Raw genomic sequence first — 15,037 nt, 5'->3', positions numbered from 1 at the left:
TCGTTCCGCCAAAGTGCCTGGAAGCCGGTGGGAGCGAGTGGGAGCGAGTGGGAGGATGTGGCCGAGCAGCAGGGGAGCCGAGGAGTGGGTGGAGGAGGAGGAAGAGGAGGTCCCAGCATGTTATTCCTGCAACATGCAGGTTCACGAACCCTCTGGGTTCATGTTCCACACGCTTTAAGTGGAAGTTTCTGGATACCATCTCACCAATGACGGTCAGAGCTGTGGCCCCGCCCCCTGCCAGAGTTCCGGGTTTCAGTTCTGCATCTGCCAAGCCCACCCAGACTGTGGACCCGCAGACGATCAGCCTTAGACACTGTCTTGTTTCCCTCTGGTGTACAGGATGAAACCTTATTGTAATGGGGTAATTTAATCCTGCACCCCCTCCCCCCATTTCAGTGCAGGGCAGTTTAATGTCCCTAAGGCTGTTTCTGCCCTAGGATGAGAGAGTGAGGTTATTAATAAGAATAATCTGAGCTAGCTGTGTACAGGTTAGCTTGTCTTCTTGTTAGCATTTAACCTCGCTAGTGAGATGGGCAGGTCTGAGCAGTGTGACGTGATTCGCTGGGGGCGGGGGGGGGGGGGGCACCTTACCCTGGGTTCAGGCCCCACCGTGCATGAAAGGCAGCCACCAGCCACTGCGAAAGGACACTGGGTCAGTGGGGGGAGCCGCATCAGTGGACATCAAAGGGAGAGCGGTTAGGCCCTGGAATGGGGGGGGGGGGGGGACTCCCAGCGCTGAGGCGAGCCCTCAGGGTACTGGGACAGTCTGCATGCTGCTGAGATTCCGCTGCAGGTGTGGAGAATCTCTGCTAGATACGACCTCCTGGACTGAGCCCTGATAGCTGCTAACTTCACAGCTCTCTCTCTCTCTCTCTCTCTCTCTCTCTCTCTCCATCATCTCCTTCACTCTTCCCCTCCCTTTGCTCCTTCCTCGTTCAGACCCATAGTCGCTCCCGTACGGCCATCTTCGCTTGCTTTCAGAAGAGGTCATTCTTGTCGCTGCTAGGTTGGGTTCACATTTCATGGAAATCCATTTTGCGACGACTGAATCAGTTCAGCTGTCCTCACGCAGGCCTGACGGGCCCCCGCCAGTGGGGGACCCGTGCACACGCACCTCGCAGCCCTGCACCTCCCCACCAGGGCCCGCAGGGCCACTCATGGCCCAGGGCACCGTTTTATGTTTCTATTAATACATGGCTGAGCTATTTCCGGAAGGATGTGGTGAGTTTCAGTGTAAAAGCCACACCCCATGTTTGCTAAAAACAGCCTGTGGGAAGGGGGACATACAGAAACATGGGCTTTGACAGAAAATATCTGAACGTGGCATGACTGATATGAGGTGGGGGTCAGTGGGGGGGGCGGGGGCGGTGGGAGGTGAGTGACAAAGGACACTCAGAGTGGAAATTTAACACCCTGAATGCTTAAACGCCGGCCGACATATATAGGAACTTGAGTCACTAGTGACACAGTGTACTGACTGCCCCCCCCCCTGCTGGGGAGGAAGTGGACAGAGAATTGAAGCAACTGACTGCAGTGAAGTGCTCACTGGCAGATGGGTGAAAGCAGACGTGCGGCCGTGCAAAACCACGTCAGTGTGCGAGCAACTGCCCTTTCCAGGCATGCAGTCAGCACTTTTTTGGCCTCTGTGGCCAGACACAGGGCTGCTGTTCCCATGACAAGCCCACATGATGCAGTCTCATGATGGACAGGAATCCTCCCCATCATACACACACACACACACACACGTTTGTAATTATATCTTTGTGGGGACTCTCCATTCATTCCAATGGGGAAACTTTAATCCCAACATGACGACCTTAACCCCTGACCAGCCCTAACCTTAACCATAAGTAACCAAACAAAATACGAGACTTCTGGCATTTTTACTTTTTTTATTGCATTCACAGGTCTTTGTGGGGAACTGAAAAATGATTGGTCCCCACAATGTAATATAAACCTAATCCACACACAAACACATACACACAGACTGTCGTGCTCCACTCAAGGTTAACACTCCTCATTCTCCTCAGTAATAAAGCGGCTTGCCTAACCCCAGACTGAATGGCACGTCTGTTTGTAGGCGATCCACAGGTACCTTGCAGGATGGGGAGAGGGACAGCCAGTCAAGCAGACCTGGGTCCTGCAGGCTCGTCTGGGAGCCCTAAGCTGTGTATGTGCCTGGATTAGGGAGACCAGAGAGCAGGAGAGAACAATGGTAGTTAGAAAAGGCAAAAAGATATCTGGGTGACATCTTCTATTGGCCCTCTAGTGGCGCGCTAAGCAACTGCGGTGAATTATTTTTTGTGTATCTACTTTGAGTCAGTGCATCTTTACATAAGGACTCAGAAATGATATACATCTTCCCATGGGTTAGTTCTCGTTTTCCCTCCCCCCCCTCTTGCTCTCCATAACACACACAAACAGGTGTGAGTGAGCTTGGGGGTGTGGGCTGGGGGCTAAGGGCCATGCTCATGGGACCATGGACATGTGAGGCTGGGGCTCGAATCAGTGACTATTCAGTCACAGGTACAGAGGCTTCGCCTGTTGAGCTACACACCACCCCCATGCTAAGTGGTGAGGTAACTTTCAGTACTCATGGTCAGCAGGGCTCTATGCCACATGTGTGGTAGCATATCACTCCCATCATCATCATGATGAAAATCATCATCAAAATTATCTGCCATTTGTGCCACAGTAACCCTTTTCATGGTCGGTACCAGGTGACATAGTCTTGGTGTGAAAATCCTGCACCAATGAGTCCTGGCCACCAAACACTCTGTCAGAGGTTCGTGGTTTGTCCTTCCTCAGGCTGCTTTCAGCAAGTACTGACCTCAGCTGACCATGAGTGCCCACAGGCCTTGCCCTCTTAGCGATGCTCTGACTCAGTCATCTGCCTGTAATGATTTGGCCCTTATAAAAGTCACTTAGATCTTTACACGTCAACTATGAGTACTGGATGTTAGCTTACCATCTAAAAAATCCAAGATCTTAGCATGTGCCTTTTTTAGGAGATTATTTGCTTCACATGGGCCGGTCAAATTTAGTGGTGTAATGATTCTGAAATTGAGACCGAAACTGCGAGCTTGTTAAGCTCTAGGTCACAAATGTTATCAGACTTATTTTTAATTTCGCAGTTAACACTATAACAGATTAAAATCACGAAAATATCATTCTAGGTAAAGTTAGTAGAAGTGTGCATCATGTGACCATTTTGGTCCAATCATGATCTAGTGGTCACGCCCACAATAAAAGCTCGGCTAGTTTCATTAGTTAAGATGTATAATAACCCTGAGATTGAAGGGCAGCCCAACACATTCAGGCCAGTGGAGTATAGTATTATATTTTAAAAATGTTTGTTCACGTAGAAATTTTATGCGAAGTTAAGTTTATCTAACATGCGTTAATCTAACGTTTTTCAATTAGTTGGTGATTTATAGAACCCAGAATTTTTCCCCCCGTTTATCTTATTCACCTGCTACTCTCCCCTCCAAACAAAAACCAAGGTGTGAGTCAAACCATGGCTCAAATTTTGAGGTCTGAACCAAACTGTGGATTTGGAGAATCGCCACACGCCTAATCAAAATGTTTTGGCTCGTCAGTGCCAGCCTCCGAAATATAGGAAACTTTTAATCTTTCATCAGATTATCGTTTTAACCCACATTTTTTCCAAGTGATTGACATAATTTAGCCTTGCTTGCCACCTATTGGCCCTACATGTGGGACAGAGGGAACTGGCGACAGCCACAAGGGTCGCGAACTTCATGGTTTGTAGACACAGTCAGTGGGTGTCAGGTTTGAGTTCCAGACGGAGAACAAATGTCGCAGTTTGAAGATAAAAGATATATGTTGGACATCTAGTTGCATAAATCAGTGTAACATTCACCATGGTGTTTGACAGGATGTGTCACATGACGTATAAAAGATTAAAAAGGCAACATCCTCTTCCAGCTTCCTGCCAATTCCCACACAGGAACAAAGGCAGACAAAGGAACGCAGTGATATTTAAGAACCTGTTAGCACAATCATAGTCGTTTTATAGATGAGCGTCTTTATTGTACCTTGTGGCTGTGAAAATCTGTGGTTTTCAATATCGATGCCATGCACAAGCCATGGGATGACGTTGGAGGTCAATGGCACACCTACCTGTGATCTTTAGACTGGGCCGGTCTGGGCTTTGGGAAGCTATTCTGATACTTTAGCAGTAATGGTTTTAGTTATAATGTGGCCTGTGTCTTGTTATGTTTTCTTTTTTTTTGGGGGGGGGTAGAAATTGGAGCCTTCTGAACTAAAACAGCCCCAGGGTGCAGAAGTGCAGTTCTGCTCCTCCCAGCTCAGAGCCCTAGCGACCTCCGACGGGCGGGGCCATGTTCTGATCTCATTACCGGCATCTGGGCCGACCGGCTCTGCCACGCTATTTTTAGTCACCGCCGCTCCTCTGCCGAACACGTGGACACACCTGGGAAGAACTGAAAGTGCAAGTGAAAAGGGGCTGGACTCAGGAGGGGCTTATTTGCATACGTGTGTTCATTGGCTGGAATGAGGTTTGATGGGCGGGGTCAGCCACTACCTCTCATTCGAGCGGAAGGGGCTCAACTCCAGAATGGATCCAGCAGCCGCACCACCATGCCGCGGCTCTGCCCCTCCACTTACTGCTGCCTTGTGCCGCTGCTCTCCCAGATGGACCCCCCAGCGGAAAGCCCTCCGCCGGAGCTGTGCCTGGGGGGCAGGGCCACTCGAACCCAGGCTGACACTCAGGTTTACACTCTTATCTGTCCTTTTTGCACTCACATCTCCGTCTTCCTCCTCCTCCTCTTTGCTGCCAGTGTGTTGGTAGAACACACAGTCTTTGTTGATCAGGTCATTCAGCACTGACTTCCCGCACCTCTTCTTGACACTGGTGGCTTGGAGCTCTGATTGGCAGACTGGGTGGCATTCTGACCAGCATCCCAGAACAGCTGTCTGCCATTCTGTATAATATGGATGTGATAATGGTTCAATTTCTGTGTGTGATTTTATTGTGTATTATTTTGTAAGATTTTGTGTGGTATATGTATGATTTTGCTCAATCCCTATATGATTTTGTGGCGTCTGTTTGTGATCCTATGTGATCTCTGTATGATGCTTTGTGATCTGTACTTGATCCTGTGTGAGCCATATGTGATTTCGTATGGCCCGTGTTTGATTCAGCCGTGTTCCCGTGTGAGTCCCGTGTGTTTTAGCCATTATCTCCGTGTGATTTTGAGAGTCTCGTGTGTGATTCAGCTGTGATCTGTGGGTAGTTTTGAGTGTCCCACCTGTGGGGTGCAAATCGACCACCTGCATTTCCCCCTCCCACTGCGACCCCCCTGCAGTCGCATGCTGGCTGATTTATTCCGCTGTGATTGAACAGTTCCAGTCCTTTGGAGTCCGCTGCCTGCATGGTGTCCTCTCACCTCTGATCCTATCAGGGGGGTATGCTTGCGTAGGAGGGACCCGAATGGGTCCGTTTGTCCGCCTCATTGATCCGGCTACTGGCTGTAGGTCACACACAAGACTTTCGATCTTTACTGGGGACTCACTTTCTGAACATGGTCAGGAGTGAGGGAGCTTCAGGTCACCCAGTCTCGCACGCCTGACCAGCAGGGGGGACTGCTTTATCTCGCTGTACAGCTATTGAGGCCTTTGACCTGACAGGGAACTTTGGAGGCTACTGAGTCTGAAGAGTCGGGAAAATCAGTGAGGGCCACAGCTCATGCCCAGTTGGCGGGGAAATCACCATAGAAACAGTCCGGTGTGAGTAGCCTGGAAACGATTGAGTGTCATTGTTTTGAGTCTTGAATTGGAAATAGTCAGGTATCGGTTCACTGAGACCTAAAACTGGAGAAACCGAATCAATGTTCTGGGTGTTAAAGATGTAGAGATGGAGGGGATGCAGTATCACTGTTCTGTGTGTTACAGACAGGGGGGATGTGGTGTCAGTGTTCTGTGTGTTACAGACAGGGGGGATGTGGTGTCAGTGTTCTGTGTGTTACAGACAGGGGGGATGTGGCATCAGTATTCTGTGTGTTACAGACAGAGGGGATGTGGCGTCAGTGTTCTGTGTATTGGAGACGGAGGGGATGTGGTGTCAGTATTCTGTGTGTTACAGGCAGAGGGGATGTGGCGTCAGTGTTCTGTGTGTTACAGACAGAGGGGATGTGGTGTCAGTGTTCTGTGTATTGGAGACGGAGAGGATGTGGTGTCAGTATTCTGTGCGTTACATACAGAGGGGATGTGGTGTCAGTGTTCTGTGTATTGGAGATGGAGGGGATGTGGTGTCACTATTCTGTGTGTTACAGACAGAGGGGATGTGGTGTCAGTGTTCTGTGTGTTGGAGACGGAGGGGATGTGGTGTCACTATTCTGTGTGTTACAGACAGAGGGGATGTGGCGTCAGTGTTCTGTGTGTTAGAGACAGAGATGGCTTGTTATAGATGAGGGACCATGTGTGTCTTATGAAGTTTTTATTTATTAAGCAGACACTTACCCAAAGAAGCACAGTTTTTAAAAGAGAAGTTGTTCCCAGCCATTCCCTCACCCCAGGGTCCAGCAGTGAAATCACTCTGCTGATCCTGGGATTTGAACCAGCAACCTTCTGACCACACCCTAACCCATTGAGCCACACACTGTCCCAAACATATTTTTAATGTTCCTGTAAGGATTTTCTGTTTAAGCAGTTAAGCCATTGAAACAGCTTGTTGTTCTAGAGGCAGCTCAGCTGAACTGGTCTGGGAGGAGAGGAGGTGCTGCTGGTTTGGGAGGAGAGGAGGTGCTGCCTCTTCCACTCGTCCTTAACCTCCCATCTAAAGTCGTTATTTAAGCGCCAGGCTTCCGTATCGGCTGCCTGACTAGCAGGTCTGGAGGATCCCGTACAGCAGAGCTGAGGCAGACCTATGCCCCCGTTGGTGGGTCATGGTGTCGTGTCTGGACCCGTCGTTACGGGTGTGGCTGAGCGGAAGCGAGCAGCCACCTTCACCAGACGCATGCTTGTTCCGCTTCCATGTGGTGGAGCACCACCTCAGGCTACAACTGCTGGCGGCTCGCATTTCCCGCACCGGCTAATGCCGATGAACCGGGTGCGAGTACCAGAAAAACTGGACGGGTTGCAGATGCCAGGTCAAAACGATCTGAATGTGAACGTGACGCAGATGGACGAGCATGCTGGACCAGTGACAGTCCCTCAGCATCAGTGGTCCCTGGCTTCTGTCCAAGTGACACCATTGGCCAGGGGATGAGCACACCGTGTCTTTACATCGTGAGGCCTGGGGGGCAGGGGGCGTGGCGGGGGGGGACCCACTTGGTTGTGACTTACACCTGCGATGCGGCCATCGCACCCCAGCTATGACCCTTCTGAAGGTGTGGGACAGCCTCCTCCTCTGGGTCATATGCCCTTAAGAGTGGACATCCCCTTTAATTAATTTTTCTCATACCTGGTTTACCTAGTCCCTCAGTGGTCCTAACAAATGAATCACACACAGAAATCTTTCCAGATATGTGTGCTTTTTAAGAAACTTTTTAACTGGGGTACGTTGTGTGTCGGGCCAATTGTGCGTCAGAGGTGTGGGAATGGAAAGCTACCCCGGGAGGGGGGCTGAAGGTGTGTTAGGACGTCGGGTGGGGGTTGTAGCCTGCTGCTCCGTGTGTGATTAGTGACGCTTAGTCATCCAAGTTCAGATGGGGCCGTCACCTCCACCAGAGAATCAGATAAGGTGGGGGGGGGGGGGTGTGAGTCACCAGTGTACATCCCGCGTCTGGGGAAGAGCGGCCACTTCTGGTGCGCTATCACAGCCAGATCGAAATCAGCGCCACGGCTAAATGTGACTTGACTTGCAGGCACACAGATGCAGACACAGGTCAGCACATGCTACCACATGCTAGCTGCTAATCGATCTGCACGCTCAGGGTGCTGCATCTCATCCACTTATGTTAATTACAGCAGTTTATCCGTTTGCTTAGCACATGCTTTCATTCGCTGAGTTTTCTTTCGCATTCATTCTGTGAATTATCTCTCTTTTCTCTGTACCCTCTCTAATATATTACTTCATTTAAACATAATCTTTTAATTCAGATGTCATTACTAAAGTATTTGGTTTCTTTTTCACTTGTGCGGTTGGTAGTCTGCCATTTATATGTGTGTGTGTCATGCTTCATGCCATCATCTTCAGAGTATTAAATATCTTTATAAAAATACAGAAGCGCATAAACCACAATGAAGCACAAATCGCCAACTGTGCCCAGTCTGTGGGGAAGTGAACCTGGGTGGTTAATTGTAGCAGTTTTAAAGCCTGGAATACATAATGGAATACGCCCACCTGAGTGTCCCTTGTGATTGGCTCACGCACGTATCACTCAAACTAATTAGCCAATGAAGCTATTCAGGGGGAACAAGTTGACCTTGGGTGGAATTTTGTAATGTAAAGACTATCTGGTGTTTTAAAGAGCCCCGACAAGTTCTTCATGACTGCCGTTCCATGTGTCATCATTTCTGTGTCCTCATCCTACTCCACTTGGCTAAATAAAACATGTTTTCAGGCTTTACCCTGAGATTCCTCCTGGGTTAATTGCTCTGAGAATAGGCTACTCATGCTTGATCCTCTGGTGTGTCTCTTCCCCACAGAAAAGCATAAAGGAGGGCTTCCTGCTGAAGCAGACCAGCTCCTTCCAGAGGTGGAAGAGGAGGTACTTCAAGCTGCGAGGACGTACTTTGTACTATGCACACGACTCCAAGGTAACAAACAGATGAAGTGCCAGACTTGTAGATTTGTAGTGCACTGCATGCTGGGAGTTCTGCCTTTCCCATATCTGCAGGCTAATACAATCTCATATCTGCAGTTTTTATATTTAACACCTGGGTGCCATTTCAGCCTCACACCTCCAGAGTAGCTGGTTCGAATTTCCGCTCTTGTGTTTTTTGACTGGGGTTCCAACAGATGGTCTGGTTTTGGGTAATTGGTGCCTCTCAGTCACCCAGCATGTCGGGGTGTGTAACCTGCGATGGACAGGCATCTATCCAGGGTGTCCCCTGCCTGTGTTTCCTAGTATTGGCTCCAGACTCCCCGCAATTCCTTACTGGATAAGCGGTTATGGTATGTTGATGGATGGAAGGATGGATGGGTACATTCAGGAAAATTGCACATACGTGCCCAAGCTCAAAGTTGGCTCAGTTTCCCACCGATTTACTTTGAACTAAATGTACCAGCCACATCATTTGCCCGTGTATCTGTGTGTTTCAGTCGCTGATCTTTGACGAGGTGGACCTTTCAGATGCCAGCGTGGCTGAAACCAGCACCAAGAATGTCAACAACAGTTTCACGGTATCCATGTCCTCATCACGCTTCTGTCAGCCTCCTCCACCGGGCCGGTGCCTTATTCCTTAATTTTCTTCTTTTTTTTAATCCCACAGGTCATCACTCCGTTCAGCAAGCTGATGCTGTGCGCTGAGAACAGAAAGGAAATGGAGGACTGGATCAGCGCTCTCAAGTCGGTGCAGAAGTGGGAAAATTACGAGGCGAGTGCTCCTTCGCTGCAGCCTATCAGAATAGAGAACCCACTTCCCTCGCCTCAAGATTGGCTGAAGCAGTGCACCTGCTCACCACCATTCCTCTGATTGGTCCAAGTTATAATCATGTGACCTTGTCTGCTCCTAAAGGCTTCTCAGTTCAACATGGAGCACTTCTCTGGCATGCACAACTGGTACGCCTGCTCCCATGCCCGCCCCACCTTCTGCAATGTGTGTCGAGAGGCTCTCTCTGGGGTCACCTCCCACGGCCTGTCTTGTGAAGGTATCCCACTCCCCCACTACTTGATGTTCTGGTGGGCTTGCTCTGCCCCTAGTGCTTCAGACACTGTCCTCATTTCCTTCCTCCTTCCCTTTGACTGTGTATCCTTCTGTCCCCAGTGTGCAAGTTCAAAGCCCACAAGCGCTGTGCAGTGAGGTCCACCAACAGCTGCAAGTGGACCACACTGGCATCCATCGGGAGTGACGTCATCGAGGACGAGGACGGGGTGCGTTGGCGCCATGTGACCACGTGGCACTACACACTCACACTTTATGGCTCTCAGTGATCCTCGGCTGTCGATCGCTAGCTGGTAGTGTGTTCTGCTAACACATTATGCCTTAGCTAGCAGAGGTGTCCTATTTTCACCTCATCAGGGCTTTGGAGGAGAGCTCTACAACCTCCTCCCAAGTCCCAAGCTCCTCACTGTATGTGCCAGGCTCTCCCCAATCGAAACTTGTTGAGTCACTGCCTCTTTTTGACCTCTCCCAGCATAATTACACATTAGTTTATTTTTAATCCACCTCTGGGGAACAAACCTCACTTCCCTACTTTATCTGTGTGGGCTGCAGTTCCCTTTCGCCCTGTGACACTGTGTCCTCTATATCTCCGTCTGTCCTCTTCAGCAGGTATCCATGCCCCACCAGTGGCTAGAGGGCAACCTTCCAGTGAGTGCCAAGTGTGTGGTGTGTGACCGCAACTGCGGTAGCGTGCGACGACTGCAGGACTGGCGTTGCCTCTGGTGCAAGGCTATAGTGAGTCCGGCTTCTCCCTGCACAAGTGTTTGAATATTTGAGTATTTTGTTTGGCTGTAAATGTGCGTGTTTGGACATGTTTTGTGTTTTAGCTTAAATACTAGAACTCGTGGCCATAGATGGACATTTTAAATTGAATTTGAGAAAACGCTTCTTTACACAGCGTGTAGTTAGAGTCTTCCTGCTAGTGTAGTGCAAGATAAAACCCTGGGTTCCTTTAAATCAGAGCTAGATAAGATTTTAACAACTCTGAGCTACGAGGTATTAGTTACGTTTTCCCCTAATGAGCTTCATAGGCCGAATGGCCTCTCGTTTGTAAGTTTCTTGTGTTCTTATGTATGGCTATGTGTGTTTGTACATGTGGGTATTTTGTGTGGCATTGTAAATGTTTTTGCATGCAGGTGTTTTGTGTTGCTCTCTATGTGTGTGAACGTGTGGGTGTTTTGTGTCGCTCTGTGTGTGTGAACGTGTGGGTGTTTTGTGCGGCTGTGCGCATGGACGTACTTTTGTCAACACTAGTATTCATCCATGACCTCATGCGTGTGTGAACACAATTTTGCAAGTGAGCAGATGTTTGCGCATTTCAGGGTACTGATGTTTACGCAAAGGTGTCAGTGTGTCTCGGTGTGCAGGTGTCTTTGTGTACACCCTGATTAGGATGTGTTTTGCATGCAGGTGCACAACAGCTGTAAGGATCAGATGGGTAAGAGTTGTTCCCTGGGCCAGTGCAAGGTCTCCATCATCCCACCAACCGCAATTAACAGCGTTGACTCAGATGGTGAGCATCCTGGGGTGACCTGTGTCACACTCATATCACAGGCAGAAAGCATACTGCTCACCATGCCGTGTGCTACCTCTCAGGGTTCTGGGAAGCCACAAACCCGTCCTGCTCCAGCCCACTGTTGGTGCTGGTGAACTCCAAGAGTGGAGACAATCAGGGCGTGAAGTTCCTGCGCAGGTTCAAGCAGCTGCTCAACCCAGCACAGGTGTTTGATCTGATGAATGGAGGCCCGCAGCTGGGGTGAGTCACCCCTGTGCCATACTGCAGAGATATCCCACAATGCAAGATGCGGTAGGAAAAAAGGATCAACCAGTAGGAAGTCGCAGGATTGGGGGAATGACTATGCCACAGCAGAGCCACCTAAAGTTGTATGCCTGAATGTGTGTGGGTGTTTTGTGTGTGCCAGTGTTTATGCAGGTGTTTTATGGATTTTAGGTTTAATAACTTCTTGTAAGTGGGAAATAAATATTTTTTTGAAGAAATATTTTATATATTAGTCAGTGTTAATTCCCAGTGACCCTGTAAGAAGATGGATGGTTCAATGTAAGTGTATGAGCGGGTGTTTGCATGCAGGTATATTTTTCATTTTGATAACCCATTGAGACTAAATCAGAAATAATTATAGAACTGAACATAGAACAGGTTTTATATAGCTACTAGTGTGTCAGTGTTACTGTGCGCAGGTAGTTATAAATGTGCCAGTGACAGGTGTTTGTATAACCATCATAAAGTTCACTCAACAGGTGTTTATATACCCCGTCATTCATATCGCAGGTGCTTATATACCCGTCAGCATGCTCACTGTGTGTGAGTGTTGGTACTTTGTAAGTCTGGCACTTTGTAGGTTGTTTATATATCTGTTAGTGTATGAACTCTGTGGGTGTTTATATACCTGTCAGTGTGTTCATTCTGCAGGTGTTTAAATACCTGCCAGTGTGCTGAGTCTGTGGGTGTTTATATACCAGTCAGTGCATTCAATCTGTGGGTGTTGATGTACCAGTCAGTGCATTACACTGCAGGCCCTCTTCTTCCCCGCAGCCTGCGCCTCTTCCAGAAGTTCGTGAGCTTCCGGATCCTGGTGTGTGGGGGGGATGGCAGCGTAGGCTGGGTTTTGTCTGAGCTGGACAAGCAAGGATTGCACAAGCAGGTGGGAGCAACAGCCTCACTGCTCATGCACACTAAGGCTGCTGTCGCTGTTGGGGGGGAAGGAGGGGCTGACACACGCAGCTGGCCTCTGTGTGGTACCCCTGCCAGATGACACTGAAAGCGGTGCTTTAATCAGACTCTGTGTGTGTGTGTGTGTGTGTGTGTGTGTGTGCGGGCACAGTGCCAGCTGGGTGTGCTGCCGCTGGGCACTGGCAATGACCTGGCGCGGGTGCTGGGCTGGGGCGGGCTCTGTGACGACGACGCTCAGCTGCTGCAGATCCTGGAGAAGCTGGAGAGGGCCACCACCAAGATGCTGGACAGGTGTGTCCTCTGGTGCTGCATGGGGACTTGGAGGGCTGTGGGCGGAGATTCTACTGGCAGCTAATCCTCCCCTAAGATGGTTGGATATATTTATAGACTTTTATGGTCGGACTTTTATTGCCCCGTCCTTCCATTTGCAGGTGCTCTCAGCACCCTGCTCTGATATAGATTTTTATTGCTCACCAACTATAAAACTCTGGCTCTCTTCTCTCTAATCTGTGGGAGTGTAATGCTGTGGTTCGCCCCCCACGCACAGCCCAGGTTCTTAAATTGGAGTTTTAGTCTGACGTTCAGCGTGAGCGTGTCAAGATCCTCAGCTTTCCCCACCTTGTCCATGATTTTTCCCTGCGTTTCCCACAGATGGAGCGTGATGACATATGAGGGACCAGCCAAACACTGCCCCCTAGTGGCAAAGGACAGCGAGACTCAGGACGCCCCCCTTCAGGTACATCAAAGGATGTGTCACCTGCACCCCGGTTACTGTGATAGCTGGAGATCAGTGCCAGGTCCGAGGGCCTCCATTTTCATATTCTCATGGTCCGGTCGAGAGGGAAAATATCCTGCCATTGTTCCCGCCAGGTCCAGATTAACCAGTATGCCGATTCAGTGGCCTCCCACCTGTCTAAGATCCTGGACTCGGACCAGCACAGCGATGTCATTTCCTCAACTAAGTGAGCACCTTTGACCTATGACCTTTGACCTGTACTGACCTTTTCAGCTCTCAGTCAGCACAACGCACTGTGGGATCAGTAACACATCTGCACATAAACAATATAAAAGCACAGGCAAGCTACAAAAGAGGAACTAGAAGCAATAAGAAAAAAGGGAAATTTCGAGTCAATAACAGAGGGCCATAAAACGTACAATATAAACCAAGTCTATTAAAACTACACTGAACAATAACCATAAAACGAAACTTAAAAACTGAATCAAAAATGGCTGTGATACCCCTGACGTTCAGTAGGGGGCAGATTCCCCGACACATGGTGTGCGGTGAACGCGGCCCTTATTTTAGCTGTGGTATCACACGTCCGCTCAGGCGCCCACTTCCCGCAGCCCGTGGGCGTCCCACAGCTGATCACGCAGCTGCCTGGAGATGAATGAGTGGCTGAGGTCGAGGAGCCAAGGACTGGCGTCGTCCCACGCGGGGGGGGATGCTGACCCCGGTCCTCTCTGTACTCCCTCTCCCTGGCAGGTTTCTGTGTGGGACGGTGAACGACTTTGTGTCGGAGGTGGGCAAAGCATATGAGAGAGCGGCGGAGAACAGGGAGGAGGCGGACGCCATGGCCAGGAAGGTGTGTGTGTGCGTGCGCGTGTGTGTACGCGTGTGCGTGAGTGTTGCATAACACACTCGGGTTCAGTGGGCGGCAAAAAGTTTTTCACACAATATCCATTCAGCCCTGAGATATATATAAAAGATATATATATATATATATATATACACACACACTTGCATGTCTCGTTTTCCTCCTCTTTTTCACAAACCGCACCTCCTGGTATCTTTAGGTGGCGCCCCCTGCCTGCAGGGAGGTCTGCGCTTGTGTGCAGGTGTAACGCTTCTTTGCCTGGTGCCCGCAGTGCACCCTGCTCAATGACAAGCTGGACGCGCTGGTGAAGGCCCTGAACGAGGAGGGCAACGCTCAGCCCGTGGACGCCCCGCCTGCCCAGCAGGGCGGCGACGAGGAGCTCTCAAACACCATGCCGCAGGGTTTCCGCTCAAGAGAGCAGCTGATGCTGAGGGCCAACAGTCTGAAGAAAGCCCTAAGGCAGATCATCGAGCAGGCTGAGAAAGGTGGGCACGAGTCCCAGCCACCACCTTCTCCCACACCCCCCCCCCCCTCCTACGGTGACCCCCATCTCACCGTCTCCATCCCCAGTGGTGAATGAACAGAAACCATCCCAGGAGATGAACGCCGTCCCCGGGAGGAAGGAGAGCAGCGATGACCTGAAGGACACGGAGTCCCGTAAGTAACACACATGCCAATAGACAGAGATACACATATGCTGGCCCCTTACTGACATACTCCCCCCCCCGGGTACAGGCAAGGGCACTGTGAGCCCCACATCAGCTCCCGCCGTCCTGGACAAATCCGAGAGCTTCAGCTGTGCACCAGCCTTTGAGGACCCTCTGTAAGAGACACAAGAGTACAGCATGCTCACTGGCCCCGACAACCACAGCCTGTGTGTGTGTGTGTGTGTGTGTGTGTGTGTGTGTGTGTGTATGTGTGTGTGTATGTGCGT

The 15,037-nt window shown here is 50.0% G+C and overlaps 1 protein-coding gene across 7 annotated transcripts in view; it reads left to right on the top strand.

The window, feature by feature from the left end:
- The window catches only part of si:dkey-172j4.3 (diacylglycerol kinase delta), a 34,333-nt gene that overhangs the window by 11,082 nt on the left and 8,214 nt on the right, over positions 1–15,037 (top strand). For 5 of the 7 annotated variants that reach the window (XM_049028938.1, XM_049028937.1, XM_049028932.1 and 2 more), the window contains exons 3-18: positions 8,635–8,745; positions 9,251–9,331; positions 9,421–9,525; positions 9,667–9,799; positions 9,916–10,022; positions 10,420–10,548; positions 11,224–11,326; positions 11,410–11,569; positions 12,368–12,476; positions 12,657–12,796; positions 13,157–13,241; positions 13,376–13,467; positions 13,992–14,091; positions 14,375–14,588; positions 14,674–14,760; positions 14,839–14,926. In XM_049028938.1, the coding sequence (XP_048884895.1) occupies positions 8,635–8,745; positions 9,251–9,331; positions 9,421–9,525; positions 9,667–9,799; positions 9,916–10,022; positions 10,420–10,548; positions 11,224–11,326; positions 11,410–11,569; positions 12,368–12,476; positions 12,657–12,796; positions 13,157–13,241; positions 13,376–13,467; positions 13,992–14,091; positions 14,375–14,588; positions 14,674–14,760; positions 14,839–14,926 (1,844 nt within the window). Of the gene's footprint in view, positions 1–4,588; positions 4,756–8,634; positions 8,746–9,250; positions 9,332–9,420; positions 9,526–9,666; positions 9,800–9,915; positions 10,023–10,419; positions 10,549–11,223; positions 11,327–11,409; positions 11,570–12,367; positions 12,477–12,656; positions 12,797–13,156; positions 13,242–13,375; positions 13,468–13,991; positions 14,092–14,374; positions 14,589–14,673; positions 14,761–14,838; positions 14,927–15,037 lie in introns of those variants that run through there. The other 2 variants (XM_049028936.1, XM_049028934.1) reach the window with 2 other exon arrangements.

This window comes from Brienomyrus brachyistius, chromosome 10 (assembly GCF_023856365.1).
Source record: "Brienomyrus brachyistius isolate T26 chromosome 10, BBRACH_0.4, whole genome shotgun sequence".
NCBI classification, from domain to species: Eukaryota; Metazoa; Chordata; class Actinopteri; order Osteoglossiformes; family Mormyridae; genus Brienomyrus; species Brienomyrus brachyistius.
This window is presented reverse-complemented; position numbering and strand designations above follow the sequence as displayed.